The following is a 17,677-nucleotide window of genomic DNA, read 5'->3' on the forward strand; positions in this document are numbered from 1 at the left end:
TAGATATGCATTTGTATCTATTACCTGGGAGTAACCATGGCAACAAAATTAATGGTGAGGAATAATGGGATTGGCCCAAATGATAAATTAAGAAGATTTCTTGTTGTTTTATGGAGGCATCCTCTGCCTTACAGAAGGATCCCCTTCAGGCTCTGTTTAATTACCTTCTGGAGGTTGTTTTAAATAGGCTCTGTCTTTGCTGCTTCAGAGGTTTGGAGAAGCAGCTTGGAAGGAACCAGACTGGGGAGGGGAAGGAGCCAGACTGGGGACAGGGCCTGGGCAGTGACTCCTCCATCTGGGGTCTGGGCACTAGAGGTCTCTGCCCTGAGAAGGCAGGGCTTCTCCTCCTGAAGCTTGTTTGGGGCCCACTCTCTACCCCTCCCTTGGCTTCTACACTGGGTTTCTAATAGGTTCAGATGGCAGCTCAGCTGAGACTTAGGCCATTTCTGAAATCAGCAAACTTCTGCATTGTTCCAGCAACCTTTCACCCAACTGTTTCCCCACACCTTCTGTGTCCTCATTCTCCAAGTTGAGAAATCAAGAAAGGTCCAAAGTCTCACATCCACAATGGTTTGTTGCTGCAGCCAGTAAGTTCTAAGGGATCAGGGTTGCAATTTTTAATGTTCAGCCAGAGGCCCAGAGAGAGATGGCTGAGCCCAAAGGAGATCAGGTCACACTGAGGAATTGTACTTTAAAGTGGAGCTGCTTTGGTGGGCTGACCGAAGACACGGGGGCCTCCCTGTCCTAGATTCTCAATGTGGATGGACTGTCCATTGCATCTCCTTTGGCCTCTCATCAAATGCTTTACATTCCAGGACTATCCTTGCTTGTAACCTGTTTGCAGGGCTGGCTCATTCAACTGCAAACTAGCAACCAGCTCTTGGCTTGTGGGTGGTATCTGCTACCATTTCTGCATCCAGCATCTGACCCATGGGTCCAGCAGGTCCCAGGGAAAAGCCCAGACCCGAAGAGTCAGACCCGAGTCCTTGTCCTGTGCTCTCTGTAAGCTGGGCCTGGCATCATCAGATGAGAAGGGACCCTGGAGGGACTAGCTTCCACCTCCTGTATGATTAATTCAAAAAAACAATGTAAGTCTAAGGAGTGAGGTGACTCGCACAGGAAGACCATGTGAGTTAGTGGCTAAGCCAGGCCCCAAATCTGCGACCCTGACTGTTGTTGCTGCAGCCTGGAGATGGGATGAACCCAAATGAGATCAGGTCGTGACTAGGCAGTTTAGTTTAAAATGGAGCTGTCCCTCCCACCTCACCCCAAAACCTCCTGAGGTGGGAGCAATGCCAGATGCCATGAGAAGAGCCTCAACACTACTTAGTGCTCATTCCTTCCTCCCTCCACTGGAAAGGCTTCTCTGACATCATGGGAAACAGTTTCCCAAAACCCCAAATGGGTTACCTTAGTTAGGGCTCTACTAACTGCTGTAATGAAATGATCTCAAAACACACCAGCTCAAATAAGATAGACGTTTATCTCTCTCCCATGTAATAGTTTGAGTTCCAGGTGGGCAGGTGGCTCTGCTCCACAGGATCATTCAGGAACCCAGGCTCCTTCCATCATGTTTCTCCACCATCTCCTTGGGTCCTCCTCTCTGCACAGCCCAGGCTGCACTGCAGCCACATCCTTGCTCTGGCTCACAGGCAGGTGACAGCAAGTATAGGCTGGGAGGTGCTAGCCAGGCTAAGGCACATCTCACTTCCCCTCGGATGCCACTGGAGGACTCAGTCACATGGATAAGCCTAACTGCAAAGGAGGCTGGGAAATGTAGTGCAGCAGGTCAGCCACCTGCCCGCTACCTTTCTATTACTGTGGACGAAGGGGCATAGGTTTTGTCGGAAAGTTAACAGTCTATGCCATAGAGGTCAGTAAGGGGCTTGGAAGTTGTGCCTGCTATTTCTCTTTTTCTAGTGGTTACTCTTAAATTTTTAACAATCATTTTTGAGTGGGTAACACGTGAACAATCTACGGAATTCTAAAGCTATCAAAAAAGTATAGAATAAAAAATAAGTTTCCGCAAGAGGGAAGAGATACAGGGACATATGTATATGTATAACTGATTCACTTTGTTATAAAGCAGAAACTAACACACCATTGTAAAGCAGTTATACCCCATAAATATGTTAAAAAAAAATAAGTTTCCCTTTCCCTGTCTCCCCGTTTCCCACTTCTCCCTAGAGTAACCATCAGCTTCTTCTGTATCCTGCCAGAGATATCTGCATACATTTGTCCTTTTCCTTTAAGTGCTAATGATATAATAGTGATAACTCCAGGGACATTCAGTGGAGCATGGTTGTAATAGCAAGAAATGGGACAGTGACAAAAGGACAAATATTGTATGATTCTACTTATATGAAATATCTAGAGTGGTCAAATTCACAGAGACATAAAGTAGAATGGTAGTTGCCAGGAGCTGAGGGAAGGAGTACTGGGGTGTTAGTACTTACTGGGTACAGCATTTCAGTTGGGGAAGATGAAAAAATTCTGGAGATGGTTGGTGGTGTACAACAATGTGAATGTACTTAATGCTACCGAACTGCCACTTAAAAATGGTTAAATGGTAAATTTTATGTTATTTATATTTGACCACAATAAGGAAAATATGAGAAGTAGCTTAAAAGTCCACCAATAGGGTGCAGTTTACAATATATTCATTCAACGTTTCTGTTAGGAAGAATAAGGCTGCTCTCCATGCTCTGATGTGGAAAGATCTCCACATATATATACTAGATGCCTAAAGGGACAGAACAGTGTGCACTGGTATGCTAGCATTTAGAGATGGCACATGGGGATTCAAGAGCGGGGGTTATGGAACCAGACTGCTCGGGTTCAAATCCCAGTGCTGCCATGGGATTGTGGGCAAATCACTAAATATCTCAGTGCCTCGGTTTCCACATCTATAAAATGGGAGATATACTGGTCCCTGCCTCATAGGGTTGTTGAGGAGATTAATAAGTTAATATGTACAAAGCCCTGAGAAAGGTGTCTGACACATAGCACTTATTCACTAAATGTGACTGAATGCGTCTGCGTCCCAGGCCACGAGCTGTAGTTCTGGCTCCACCTCCGAGACCCTGGGCGTAGCTCTGAGCTTTACATTTCTCATCCGTCCTATGGAAACAGATTTCTGAGTGTGAGACTCAAATAGTTAATGGGACCATTGCCACTTATCTGTGACACTAGCCTGCCTGGGCCGTGTGTGGAGGTGTCATCGCAGTTGGAGAACACGCCTGTGAGCTCTGGGCTTCTGGCCTTGCCTGCTCACACCCCTGCTGAACTTCTGCCTTTGCTGCTGAGCTGGTGCTGCCTGAGTCTCCATCACTGCTCTCTGGGTGGGGGCGGAGAAGGCAGCCCTTGAACCTGAGGGACACAGATGCAGCTATGGATTACAAGGGCTGCTTGGCTGGACTTGGGTGGGAGGGGAGGAACAGGTGCTGGGGAGGAGCGTCTGCTGCCCGGCTGCAAAGGGAGGTTCTGGGACCTCAGATGATGTCAGCCAAACTTCTTCCTCTTCTCGTGCCTCAGGCCTGGCTGTCACCCTGGCCAGACCAGACATCGGTGTGCTCCAGAGGGCCCCTGGAGAACAGGGGGGACACAAGTCTGGAGGCAAGGAGGCTTGGGTGCCCATCTCCATCCTGCCACCAGGCCCCTGGAACCATGGCTGAGTCACTTAGTCTCTCTGAGATGAGTTGCTTTGTCTGAAAGTAGTCTACCCACCTCACAGGCATGTTGTAAGAATAAGACAATAGAGATGAAGTTATTTTGAAAAATAATTAAGTCCTTTTAAAAAATACTGCTCGGGCGTCCCTGGTGGCGCAGTGGTTGAGAGTCCGCCTGCCGATGCAGGGTACATGGGTTCATGCCCCAGTCCAGGAAGATCCCACATGCCACGGAGCGGCTGGGCCCATGAGCCATGGCCGCTAAGCCTGCGCGTCCGGAGCCTGTGCTCCGCAACGGGAGAGGCCACAGCAGTGAGAGGCCCGCGTACCGCAAAAAAAAAAAAAAAAAAAAAAAAATACTGCTAATTTGACTGACTTCCCCTCTATGTTAGGCATTTATGGAGCATGATCTAGGGGCCAAGTATTTCAGCTATGCGTGTTTCAGTGAACCTCTGTATCAGTCAGTATAAGCCAAGTGCTTGTAACAAACAACCCCTGGATTTCAGGGACTTATACAGTAAGGTCTGTTACTCACTCATGTCAGAGTCCAGTGCAGCTCAGGAACCTGGCACATGCCGTTGTCCAGGAGCCAGGCTCCTTTTACCTCTTGGCTTTACTGTCTTCTAGGGCCTCATTGTCCTCCTCTGGATCCTCTGTGGGAGGCTTTGGGGCCAAGCCTGGAAGTGGTGAACTCCACTTCCACCCACAGTCCATTAGCTAGAACCCGGCCATGTGAGGCCATCTGACTGTGGGGGAGGGTGGAACACATAGACTTAGCTGTGTGCCCAAAGTGAAATGCCAGCTGCCAGGAGCACCAAGCATAGTCCCCGCCCTGCCCTTACAGCACCCCATTGTACTAATGGAGAAACTGAGGCATGGAGGCAAAGTAATTTGCCCAGGGCCACACATCCAGTAAGTGATTGGAATGCAGGCTGCCTGGTCCTAACACCTGCTCTTTACACTGTTCTTTAATGTCTTAGATCAGTGTTTTCAGCCCAGGCTGTTCATCAGAATCATGGAGATTTTTTTTCTTTATTTATAAGAATTGTATGCAGAGATCTTGAGTTTTTTAAAAAATAAATAGCTTTAGATTTGCTGTGTGCATGGCTCTAGGAGATGGTGGGGGCTGGCACTCAAAGGCAGGCCCCTGCTCTGAGGGGCTGGGCTATGACTGTACGAGGTGAGGGGACCCGGACCCAGGAGATTCTGATTTGGGGTGGAGAGTGTCGGGTGTTAGGAGTCTGTGCCCAGGGCCCGGGGTCACACCTGGGATGATGCTGGGACGTGGTGGGATGCACTGCAGAAGGCACTTTCTGAGCAAAGAAAGATCAACCTTTTATCATTTTTTTTACCTCTCTGCTGTTATGCTCTCACATACCGTCTTTGGCTAACAGTGATTCTACATTTGGTTTTTCTTTCTTTAGTCCCCTCTGTTCCTCAAATATAATTAAGAAAAAAATCTACTGCCTCTAATCTTTCTGGGTCTGGAATAGCAGACAATCAAATATGTTTGAAATGTATCTAAAACCAGAGTGATTAGGCTGTGAATTAGGCTTAAGGGACTGCTGTTAGTAAAATGCATAAACTTTAATACAGATGGTCCTTGACTTATGATGGCTCAACTTACAATTTATAGACTTTATGACGGTCTGAAAACGATATGCATTCAGTAGAAACTGTACTTTGAATTGTGAATTTTGATCTTTTCCTGGCTGGTGTTACGTGGTCTGATACTCTCGTGCTGCTGGGGAGGCAGCGAGCCGCATTTACCAGTCAGCCGCGAGATCGAGAGGGAAACCACCCATACACTTAGAACCATTGTGCACCCACACGACCAGTCTGTTTTTCACTTTCAGTACAGTATTCAATGAACTACATGAGATATTCAGTACTATATTATAAAGTAGCCTCTGTGTTAGATGACTTTGCCCAACTGTAGGCTAATGTAAGTGTTTTGTGCACATGTAAGGTGGGCCAGGCTAAGCTATGACGTTTGGTACTTTCGGAATGTTAAATAATTTCAACTTACAATGGGTTTATTGGCACATAACCCCACTGTAAGTTGAAGAAGATCTGTATATCAATTTTATAACTCTATTATTGCTACCCAGTAGCATTCTGCAGCTTACTTTATATCGCAGATGACAACATTGCCGTATAAATGAAACATAACTATTCCGTTATAAAACTTTAAACATCAATGCTGACCACGTCTCCCCTCTTACCTCATACCCTTCTTGCTCTGTTAAAAATGCACTGGCCTTTGGTTTGCCCACAATGTAAAATTTTACTTGGTATATTTTCTTGATTCTAAAAAGGCTATTTTATCACATTTTATCATCTCTTAAACGGGATGAATCTTTTAACTGATGGACGTCTTGGCGTTATGCCACCGTTTTCTTTTTTTTTATTTGGCGGTTCGCAGGCCTCTCACTGTTGTGGCCTCTCCCGTTGCGGAGCACAGGCTCCGGACGCGCAGGCTCAGCGGCCATGGCTCACGGGCCCAGCCGCTCCGCGGCATGTGGGATCTTCCCGGACCGGGGCACGAACCCGTGTCCCCGGCATTGGCAGGCGGACTCCCAACCACTGCGCCACTAGGGAAGCCCTTTTTTTTTTTTTTTTTTTAATTAATTAATTTATGGCTTCATTGGGTTTTCGTTGCTGCATGCGGGCTTTTCTCTAGTTGTGGCGAGTGGGGGCTCCTCTTTTGTTGCGGTGCGGGGGCTTCTCATGGCGGTGGCTTCTCTTGTTGGGGAGCATGGGCTCTAGGCACACGGGCTTCAGTAGTTATGGAACGCGGGCTCAGTTGTTGTGGCTCGTGGGCTCTAGAGCGCGGGCTCAGTAGTTGTGGCACATGGGCTTAGTTGCTCCACAGCATGTGGGATCTTCCGGGACCAGGGCTCAAACCCGTGTCTCCTGCATTGGCAGTCAGATTCTTAACCACTGCGCCACCAGGGAAGCCCCATAGTTTTCTTTCTTAGTGGCGCATAATAGTATGTCTTAGGATCAACGATGTCTTAGAGTCAATGAAATGCAGTATTTTTATCATTTGAAGGAATTGACAAATTGTTCTCCAGCCCAACCCCATGCTGTGCTGGAAGAGACAACCTCCTCATTCATTTGAAAGCACACAACCTTCTTATAACAATAACAAAAATAGGAATAATAATATCTACAAGATTTAGCACTTGTAAAGTACCTACTATGTGTTCAGCACTGCTCCAGGCACTTTTCATATGCCTCTTCAACAATGTTGGAGCACAGCTATTAACCCCATTTTACAGATGAGGAAATTGAGGCTCAGAGGTAGAAGTGGCGAATCCAGGGATCCAGGCAGTCTGTGTAGCTCTGAAAAATTATGTGCTGCCTCTAGTGATTCTGGGAGACAGCTGAAGTATCTTCATTTAAATCAGGGCTTCTTACCTGGCCACACCTTAAAATGAACTAGGGAGCGTTAGGAAAATGCTGGAAGAATTCTTCAAGTAATTTTACGGCACAGCCAGAATTGAGAACCCTCGGTTTAAATAATCTGTGTGAGATCCCCCAGCTGGATCTCTTGGTTAGAAAATGTGGCTTTGAGACCTTAAACTGATACGTGCTTTTTTTTTTTTTTTTTTTTTTTTTTTTTTTTTGATACGTGCTTTTAATCTTTGTTTTTTCTTTTCTTTTCCTTTCTCTCTCTCTTTCCCTTCCTTCCTTCCAGCTTTGGAGTGCACAGAAAATCAAGCAGGTAATTCAATTTTGGATTCTTTTCCTTCCCTTCTGCTGTTCTCAGAGACCCTGCCCTGCCCTGCCCTGGCCCGACCCCCCTTCTTTCTTCCCTAGCACCAGGGTCTGAATTTCTGAAGACTAGAGCTCAGGTCAGCCTGCCTTTCCCTGGGCCCCCTGACCTCCTTCCCCATGGGCTCCTTCCACAAAACCCTTATTGTGGGCCTGTTGTGTGCGTGGCATGGGGGACAGAGGGCCTGCAAGGTAGACATGGTCGGCTCTGTGCTGCATTCAGCTTTGAGCACTAGTTAGGAGGAGAAGCTCTGTTTATGGCCCATGTTTGGTTTTCTCTTGCCCCGAGTGGTGGGAAGGATTGACTGGCCACAAGGCAAGGTGGGATACAGCCATTGGCCACCTAAGTCTTCCTGGGGGAGCTGTCCTCCCCCTCCCCCCTCCCATGTGCCATCTCCCTCCCCAGCTGTCACCCTGTGCTCTGTTCCCGGCTCTTGCCAGGCTATTCTACACCCGGACACCAATGAGAAGATCTTCATGCCCTTTAGAATGTCAGGTAAGCCCTTGGGAATCTCTGGTTCTGCCTAGCCTGGGCCGATTACAATGGTCACAGCTCCAGGAGTGTCCAGATGCGCTTGGCCTGAGGGACGTACAGAGCCTGTTACACACACGACCACACTTGCACCTGCATGGTCACTTTGGCTCAACTGTACAGGACTGGCCAGCCTATGGAGCTTTTAAAATGTGCCTGTCTGCCTTTTCTGCCTGAGCAGTTGGGGTAGAATCGAGGCCTCCACAGGTGAATCTGGTGCCCCCAATGCCAGGTTACACCCCATTCACTCAGCAGCAGCCGCAGGGTGACGCCTTCTAGGGCAAGCCCTGCCTTCCATGAGCCACTCCTCTCTTACCTGTGCACACTGAGTGCCTTCCTTCCAAGCCCTGCTCCCTACTCAGCCTTTTCATGCAGTTAACCCCCAGACTAACTCCCTTGTCTCTGATCCTACTTTTAGCCTGCCCTTCGGAATGTATGCACTACATTTGTACCACTACACACACAGGGAGGCGGATTCCTGTTCTGTGGAGACCAGTGGGTAGAGAGGGTAATGGAAGAATGGGTATAAGATCCCTGCCCTCAGGAAGTCCCTGCCCTGTGGTCACTAGAGGGACAGCTCTGTTATGTAGAGCTTAATGGCCTAGAAAGCACTTGCCCATACACTGGCTGGGGCCGGCGTGGTTGTCCTGCCTACGGTTCTGAGAGGCCAAGGGCTTTGTCCAGAGTCACACAGCGGAGGTCAGACTCACACCAGCGTGCTGATGCCTCCTCCGTGCCGTTTCTCAGTGCGACGGAGTGTACCCCCCACCCCTGAGTCACAGGGCGGGTGGGAGGGCTGGTGGCTGCTGCCTTGGGAAGCCCTCAGGCGGCTGGAGGAAGGGTCCCTACCAGTGGGTGTTCTCAGTCCGGGAGGTTAGTCAGGGTCCCCCCCCTCAGAGAGCCTGAACTCATGGGGCTGAGAGAACAGACAAGCACATGATGTCATTGTGCAGACGCGCAGTTAGTGTCCGGTGACCCTTGCTTTGCCGTAAGGAACTCCAAGGCGGTGAAGGCTCTCGTAGCTGCGGCTGTAGGTCCTCCCCAGTGCCTGCGTGGGGCCATAGCAGGCTCTCCCCCCGAGACTGGCTTATTCTGCGATTCTCTGATCAGTCTTTGGGCCTCTCCCTGGAGGGGTGCAGGTAGGAGAGTGGCGGCTCATGTGTACAAATATGCACACGCAGGATACCAACCTTTGCTCTAGACGTAACCCGTGCAATTGTGGTTCCCTGCTGCTGGGCCACCAGCTGACTGGCTGCTGTAAGTTAGTGGCTGGGACAGGAGGATGCTCACCTACAGCAGTGAGGCTGGGGGAGGGGGCCTTGCCATAGCCTGGGGGCCCTGAGCCGTGGGGAGATGGCCAGGGCCCAGCTGCACTTCATGCCAGCCCTTTCCTGCTCTGCTGAGATGTCCAGCCAGGGCCCTAGAGATTCAAAGAGCTCTGGCACTTAGAGGCACACATCTCAGGTGGTAGGGAATGCCCTTTCCAGAAATAGTCATGAAGCTGGGAAAGTAAGGGTGTGTTTTAGAAAGACAGGCTGAGGGAAGGAGGAGGACATCCCAGGGCCTCCAGAGACATTGTGGTGAGGTTGGCGGGGCTTCGTGGCTCCCGGAGGAAATCGTGGGAGGACCACCAAGTGCAGAGTGGCGGCGCCCCGGCCACGGGCGCCTCCTTCAGGAGTGGGCCCCTGGCTTTGGGGGCGAGTGAGGACTGAGGGGAACAGAGACAAGGAGGTTGGGGGGACACAGGGGAGCCCTCTGTCTTGGGGAGGGCTGGGCTGGGAAAAGGTCTGGGGCTAGAGGTGCCTCCCGCTTAACTGACCTGAGCCCTCTCCCTGGGGCCACTGCCAAGGCCAAGGCCAGAAGTCTCTCTGGCCTCCCAGTTGAAAGGCAGGTGGGGCAGAGTCAGGTGGGATTATAAAACCCGACTCTTCTCTCTGTCCTCTCACAGGTTACATTCCTTTTGGGACGCCAATTGTAAGTATTACCTTCAAAGGGTTTTCTTTTCTAAAAAAAAATTTTAATGTATAACTTTACATCGCTGTTCATAAATATTTGAGTTGTTGATTTAGGATAAATTCCTGGAGGGGGCTCACTGGAGAAAATATCATATATTTCTTTTTAATTCTCTTGATGTGTATTGTCAGACCTCTTTCCATAGAACGTGTGCCAATGTACACCCAACAGGGCCTCAAAGTGCCTGCATCCCTGTATATTTCCCATTTCAAGTATTGTCGTTAATTAGGACATGCTGGTTTGATTACAGGGAAGTTTTCCCAGAAAGCTTGGGAAGTCGGAAAGTAAGGGTGCCTTCTGAAAACTGGAAAATTCAGCATTATTTTTGTTCTGTTTTGAAATCAGGATTAAGCTTACTGTTAATCTTTTTATACTGGAGCAAAACAAATGTACAGAAAGGGTGCATTTGTCATAAATGTACAGCTTGATAAGTTTTCACAAAGTGAGCTCATCTAAGTAAATATCACTTAGATAAAGATATAGTGCATTACCAGCGTCTCAGATACCTCTTATGTACCCCTCTCAGTCACTAACCTCACAGGGAACCACTTTTCTGACTCCTTCCTTCATTATATTCTCATTTTGCCTGTTATTGAACTTTATATAAATGGAATCACTTACATAAATGTACTTTTTGGGGACTTGGCTTCTTTCACCCAATTGTTTATGAGACTTACTGTTAAATATAGTATTACCTTGTTCTTTTTCATGGCTGTATAATATTCCACTGCTATAACTATATAGAAATTTCTTTATTCATCCTACTGTTGGTAGACATTTGGGTTGTTGCCAGTTTGGAGTTTACAACAACATGCTTTGAACATGATTGTACAAGTCTTTTAGAGGATATATATAGAGATACACACACACGCACACACACACACGCACACACACACACACACACACACACACACACACACCTACACACATCCTCATTTCTCTTGCATTGTACCGAGGAGGCTAAAGAGATAACAACTAAATGTGGGATGTGATCCTAGAATTGGGATTGGGATCAGGGCAGGCGTATGTGGAAAATGGTATTGCAGTTTCTTATAAACGTACACTACAATGTGAGCCAGCAATCCTACATTTAGGTATTTACTTCAAGAGAAGTGAATACATATGTCCACACAAAGATCTATATATAAATGTTTATAGTAACTTTTTTTCATCTTAGCCTAAAGCAGGAAACAGACAAGAATGACCAACAGATGTTAAAACCACTAAGTGAAAAACTGATAGGGAACAGGATATTTACCTAGTCTGAAAGTTTCCTATATATTTCATAAATATCATTCATTCTATGTTTATTAATTGGCAGCCTCCTGTAAATAAGGGTCTTCCCTTCTGCCTCCCATTTTCTTGTTTTTTAAAACTATCAGTATGGTCTTGTATATTTTTTGTATTCAGTGGATAGTAATTTACTTTTTTCATTATTCATTTTTATATACAAATTGTGCCAAATTTGACCAATAGAAACCCTTTAAAGCAATTTCAGTGTCCATTTGACATGTCTTTTTTATGCTATGAGTATGTACGTCAATACTTTCTGGCACAATGTATGGATATTCCAAACTCATCTTGTAGTTTCTCTGCCCCATTTCTCCAAAGAGCCCTGGTTCCTTTTAGAGGGGAATGGTATTGAGGAACCAAAATCTGGATAGTTAGGTGTGCTCATTGTTACTGGTGTGTCATTGTTTCTAGGCCCTCTGAGCAGACAGAGCTAGGACATACAACTTTTTAAAAATCATGACTACATACTAATACCTCTAATTTCAATCCAACATCTCAGAGTTCTTCCCCTCCTTCCAGTCCATATCTACGTCTTCCTTCTCCCTGAATGAGAATACGACAACAATGTATTTATTCAGTTACTAAATCTTATATACACAAATAAAAGAATTTCAGAATTGCTACATTAATGCCACTCAAACATGTATTAATCCCCCCCCGCCAAATGTATTAAGTAAAGCTTGAGATTTCTTTGAAGTTCTTTTTGTCTGTTGAATAGATCCTACTGAGAGTATATAGTCAGAGAATTGTGTTCAAAAGTTATTTGAATTAAACAAAAGTTATTTGAATTAATTATTTTCTTCTGTGTGTATATGTTATTTATATTATATACAGTTAGGTTTATTCATTTCTGTTGCCACTGAATTTCAGATGTTTCCCCATTCTTATTGATTTATTTTGGGAACTATATAAAATGTCAACATAGTTCAAAAGTCAAAAGCTATGTAAAAAAGGCATAATAAAAGTCCCATTTCCCTCTCTATCCCTTCTACCTCCTTCCCACCCATCCTCTCTAAGTAAATATTTTATCCTTCCTATTTCTTTTTGTAAAAATAAGCAAATACAAATACATTTCCCTTTCTTTTTTCTATAAAAGGTACCATATTATATAACCCTTTTGTGCAATGTCTTTTTTTTGCTTAATGACATATCCTGGAAATCAAAATGTATCAGTTTATAGTGATCGTCCTCATTCTTTTTTTTTTTAAATAGCTGCGTAGTAATATACTACATGGAAGTACCATAATTTATTCAACTATTTTCCTACATATGGACATTTAGACTATTTCCATTATTTTGCCAATATGAATAATGCAAGAATAGATAGTCTTGTGCATGTATTTTGATATTGTTGGAGATATATCTTGAGGGTAACTTCCTAGCTTCTATGTAAGGACTAATTAAATAGACATTTCTGGCAATACTGGGCAAGAAAAAAGAGAGAAGATACAAATAAAAAATACTAGGACTAAAAAGTATAATAATTACAGATATAATAGAAGTTTAAATGATCAAAATACATTGAACAATCTGGGGCAGGAAATTTGAAGACTTAGGAAAATATGGATACATTTCTGAGAAAGTACAGGTTACCAAAAACTGCCTAGCAAGGGGAAATATAGAATTTGAAAAGACCTGTAAATAGAAAGAAATTAGATCAGTTGCTTAAAATATATGCACCAAAGAAGTAACAAACAAATCAAAAATTACCACTAGGCTCCCATGATCTTTCAGGTGACTACACTCAAAGGAATAGCCAAACTCAATCTTTACAAAACTCTTTAAAGAGAATAAAAAAGAGGAAATATTCCCCCAATTCATTTATGAGGCACTTTGAGACCAATACCAAAGAAGTTAGTATGAGAAAGAAAAATTATAGGCCAATATCACTTACGAAATTACACATGGTCTAAATGAAATAATAGCAAGTTGAATCCAGCACTGTATTAAAATATATCAAAAAAGATTTACCAAGGGGCTTCCCTGGTGGTGCAGTGGTTGAAAGTCCACCTGCCGATGCAGGGGACGTGGGTTCATGCCCTGGTTCGGGAAGATCCCACATGCCACGGAGCGGCTGGGCCCGTGAGCCATGGCCGCTGAGCCTGCGCGTCCGGAGCCTGTGCTCCGCAATGGGAGAGGCCACAACAGTGAGAGGCCTGCGTACCGCAAAAAAAAAAAAAAAAAAAGATTTACCAAGAATGGTAATAGAGAATGTATTAATATAGTTCATCACATTAACAAATTGAAGGAGAAACATGATGATCTCAGTAGATACAGAAAAATCATTTGATAAAACATAACTCCATTTATAATATTTTGTAAAAGAGAAGGTTAGTTAGGTCTAAAAGGGAGCTTCATTAACTTAATACAGTATCTGTCAGAAAAAAAAAAAAAACCCAACCCCATAGCAAGAACCATTCTTAAAGATGAATCAGATAAATGTAAAATCTTAATGTCTGGGATAGGGTAAGAATGCCTGATAGTAATGCTTCTATCCAGCATTTTCCTAGGAGACTAACAAGTACAATAAGACATGAAAAAATAAATGACCAGTATTAGGATTGGAAAGGAAGAAACAAAATTTTTCATGAGAATAGGCAAACTATTGGAACTACTATTTTATAAGATTTCTGGATGTAAGACAAGTATACAAAATAATTGCTGTATGCCTATAAACCTATAACAAACATCTAGAACATGATATTTTTTTAAAAAAGAAAGCATTTATAATAGCACTTAGAATGATAAGTTACCAAAAATAAATTCAAGAAAGGATGTGCAAGATCTTTATGGAAAAACTTATAAAACTTTATTGAAGGACATTGGAGATCTAAATAAATGGAGAAATATATCACCTTGGGTGGGAATATTCGTTATCATGAAGATACCCATTTTCTTCAAATTATATTTAATTATATTCAATAAAATTCCAATCAAAATCTCATCAGGATTTTTCATGGAACTTGACAAGTTGATACTAAAAATTATATGAACAAGCTAAGGGCCAAGAACAGCCAAGACAATTTTCAAGAATGAGGTGGTGGGACTTCCCTGGTGGCACAGTGATTAAGAATCCGCCTGCCAATGCAGGGGAAGTGCGTTCGATCCCTGCTCCGGGAAGATCCCACATGCCACGGAGCAACTAAGCCCGTGTGCCACAACTACTGAGCCTGCGCTCTGAAGCCCGCATGCCACAACTACTGAGCCCACGCCCCGCAGCTACTGAAGCCCGCGCGCCTCCAGCCTGTGCTCCGCAACAAGAGAAGCCACCAAAATGAGAAGCCCGTGCACTGCAACGGAAACCCAACGCAGCCAAAAAAAAAAAAAAGAATGAGGTGGTAAGAGGAGAGTCACCCTACTAAGTTGTATAAGACAGTTTGGTTTTGGTTTGGAGATAAGCAAATAGATCATTGCAACAGAATAGAAAGTCTGGAAACATGCCCATACCCATATGGAAGCTTGATATTTGACAAATCAGTGCAGAAGAAGGATGGACTGGACCATCTAACAAATGGTGCTACCTATGTGAAAAAGAAATAAAATTAGATTTCACCTCATACACAAAACACATTAAATATGAAAAGAAAATATTTGCAGCACTGTTTATAATAGCAAAAAGAAAGGAAACCACTGAAATGTCCATCAAGAGAATGGATAAATATTCATGATTTAGTCATGCAATGGAATACTTAACACAGGAAAGAAAATAAAGGACAGGGCTACATTTATCAATATTGATAAATCTCAAAAACAATGATGAATGAAAAAACAGTAGCAGAGTAATAATACTGTCTGATGTCATTTATATAATGTTTTAATATGCAAAGCAATATTTTATATATATATATATTTATGGGTATATTTTTCAAGGATCCATAAAAACATTCATGGGAACAGTTAGCAACAGATTCATGATACTACTTACCTCTGGAGAGAGAGAGAAGGCAATGGAATCTAGCAGAGCAGGAGGTGCTTCATTTGTATCTGTTATGTTTCATCTTTTAAAAAGATAAAATTTTCACAAAAATTTGACAAAATGATAAGATTTGGCAGTATGTGGATAGTCATTGTAGTATCCTCTAGACTTCTTTGTATGCTTGCAATGTTTCATTTTATACGTATATTTTAAATATATATCAACATGTATAGGGAATATCATTCTCATCACTATCCTTTTGTAGTTTCCCTGAAACTTCTACATTGTTCTGAAATATTCTGAGAAAGTATTATGTTTTCCCCACTGTAATTGTGTGCATTTAATTTCCTTGCATTTCTTATAGTTTTTGCTGTATATTTCAGTGCAGTGGGGTTTGGTGTGTTCATGACATTTTTATCTTCTTGATGTTATAATCTCCACCTTCCCACCTCTCTCACTTTCTTTCTTTCACACACACACACACACACACACACACACGAAATATCCCTGTTTCATTGAATATTGTCTTGAATTCTACTTCATCTCATATTAATATTTCTATTCCCATTTTAGTTGCCTTGTAAATTATTGCCTACACATTTATATCAGAGTGATATTTAATTTCTGTGTATATGTCACTCTTAGACAAAATTGAGCTGCATTCTACTTTTTTTTTACCCAGTTTGAGAAACTCTGTCTTTAACTTTAATAATTAATGGAACTCATTCATATTTATTCTGCCACTGGTTATTGTGAGCACTTATCCCAGCCATCAAGTAGCTTGTTTGTTGGTTTGCTTATCAAGTTTGTTATTGTTTCCATTTATTTTCCTGATTTGTACTAGAGTGGTAATTTTCATCGGTCCTTTTGATTTCTTAAGTGGTTTGGAAGGGGAGCATCCTAATCCTCTCTAATTACCATTCTCCTATAATATATATATATATATATATATATATATTTTTTTTTTTTTTTTTTTTGCGGTACGCGGGCCTCTCACTGCTGTGGCCTCTCCCATTGTGGAGCACAGGCTCCGGACACGCAGGCTCAGCGGCCATGGCTCACGGGCCTAGCCGCTCCGCGGCATGTGGGAGCTTCCTGGACCGGGGCGCGAACCCCGTGTCCCCTGCATCGGCAGGCGGACTCTCAACCACTGCGCCACCAGGGAAGCCCCTCCTATAATATTTTATGGAGATATTTAGCTGTATCTACCTTATCAATATCAATAATTGAATAGTAAATAGGACCTCCCCAACCCTACCCATAAAGGAAGAGACTTTTAGCATACCGTTTTACCCTACTCTCTACTCTACCATTTCACCCGTACACACCTGTCAAGATTTTGGAAATAATCTGGAATCTCACCAGTTTTTTGAATCCTTGCTTAACACCTATGTTAAACTTCACAATTTTTTAGGCTTTTCGTGTGTGTGTGTGTGTGTGTGTGTGTGTGTGTGTGTGTTCTCTATGTTTTGCTAGAGTACTTCTTTGAGTAATGTTGAGTGTGTGGGCAATACTTTCTGAGTCCTTCCATATCTGAAATGACGTTTTTTCCCTCTTATACATGAACAATAGTTGGCCTGATTCTCATTTTCTTTATTGGTAAACCTCCCCCACTCCCTTTGGGAGCTTTTGGTATTTTTTCTCTTTATCTTTGGAGTGCAGAAATATCCTTAGGATTAAAAAAAACCTTCTCCATGTATTTTATAAAATTATACAAGTAATACATGAATATGTTCTTTGGAATTCAAAAATATCACCAAGAATATTTTTAAAGTTATACAAGTAATACATGAATATGTTCTCTCAGCTCAGAATTCAAACAATGCAAAAAAAAAAAAGTAAAGTTCCTCTGACGACCCTCAACTCCAAATCTATTCCCAGAAGTAACCTCTGAGAAGTCTGGTGTGAACTTTCAGGCTTTTTTCTAGGCATTTGCAAAGATATGAATCATCACTAAAAATTTGTTTTTAGATAGATATGTTTTATAAGTAAAAATACACTTATTTATCTACAAATAGCTTAATTACACTTAGCACTTTGCCTACATAAGGATCCCCTCCCTCCCTCCCTTCCTTCCTTCCTTCCTTCCTTCCTTCCTTCCTTCCTTCCTTCCTTCCTTTCTTCCTCCCTTCCTCCCTTCCTCCCCCCCTCCCTCCCTCCCTCCCTCTCTCCTCCCCTCCCTCCCTTCCTTCCTTCCTCCCCTCCTTTCTTCGTTTTTCCTGCTGAGTAGCATTCTCTCCCATAGTGATGGATTTAGATTGTTTCTGATTATTTGCTATTAGAAATAACAGTGCTGTGAAAAATCCTTATAAAGTTCTTTTTGCACAAGTATGATGATTTCTTGAGGGCCCATTCCAGAAACTGAGTTTGCTGTGTAAAAGGCAATGCACATTTCCCTAAACACCAAAAAGATCTCACTTCTTTTCATATATTTATTGGCTATTTACATTTCCTCTTCTGTGAATTAGCTGTTAA

The 17,677-nt window shown here is 43.5% G+C and overlaps 1 protein-coding gene across 6 annotated transcripts in view; it reads left to right on the forward strand.

The window, feature by feature from the left end:
• SFXN5 (sideroflexin 5) overlaps positions 1–17,677 on the forward strand; it is a 117,269-nt gene that overhangs the window by 34,072 nt on the left and 65,520 nt on the right. For 4 of the 6 annotated variants that reach the window (XM_022561249.2, XM_022561251.2, XM_030763205.2 and 1 more), the window contains 3 exons: positions 7,372–7,398; positions 7,890–7,944; positions 9,929–9,954. The exons of 1 other annotated variant lie outside the window; for it this stretch is intronic. In XM_022561249.2, coding sequence (XP_022416957.1) covers positions 7,372–7,398; positions 7,890–7,944; positions 9,929–9,954 — 108 coding nt within the window. Of the gene's footprint in view, positions 1–7,371; positions 7,399–7,854; positions 7,945–9,928; positions 9,955–17,677 lie in introns of all 6 variants that reach the window. One more of the 6 variants, XM_022561250.2, reaches the window with a different exon arrangement.

This window comes from Delphinapterus leucas, chromosome 13, assembly GCF_059928025.1.
Source record: "Delphinapterus leucas isolate spDelLeu-1000000601 "Yukka" chromosome 13, BTC_Dleu_Yukka2, whole genome shotgun sequence".
NCBI classification, from domain to species: Eukaryota; Metazoa; Chordata; class Mammalia; order Artiodactyla; family Monodontidae; genus Delphinapterus; species Delphinapterus leucas.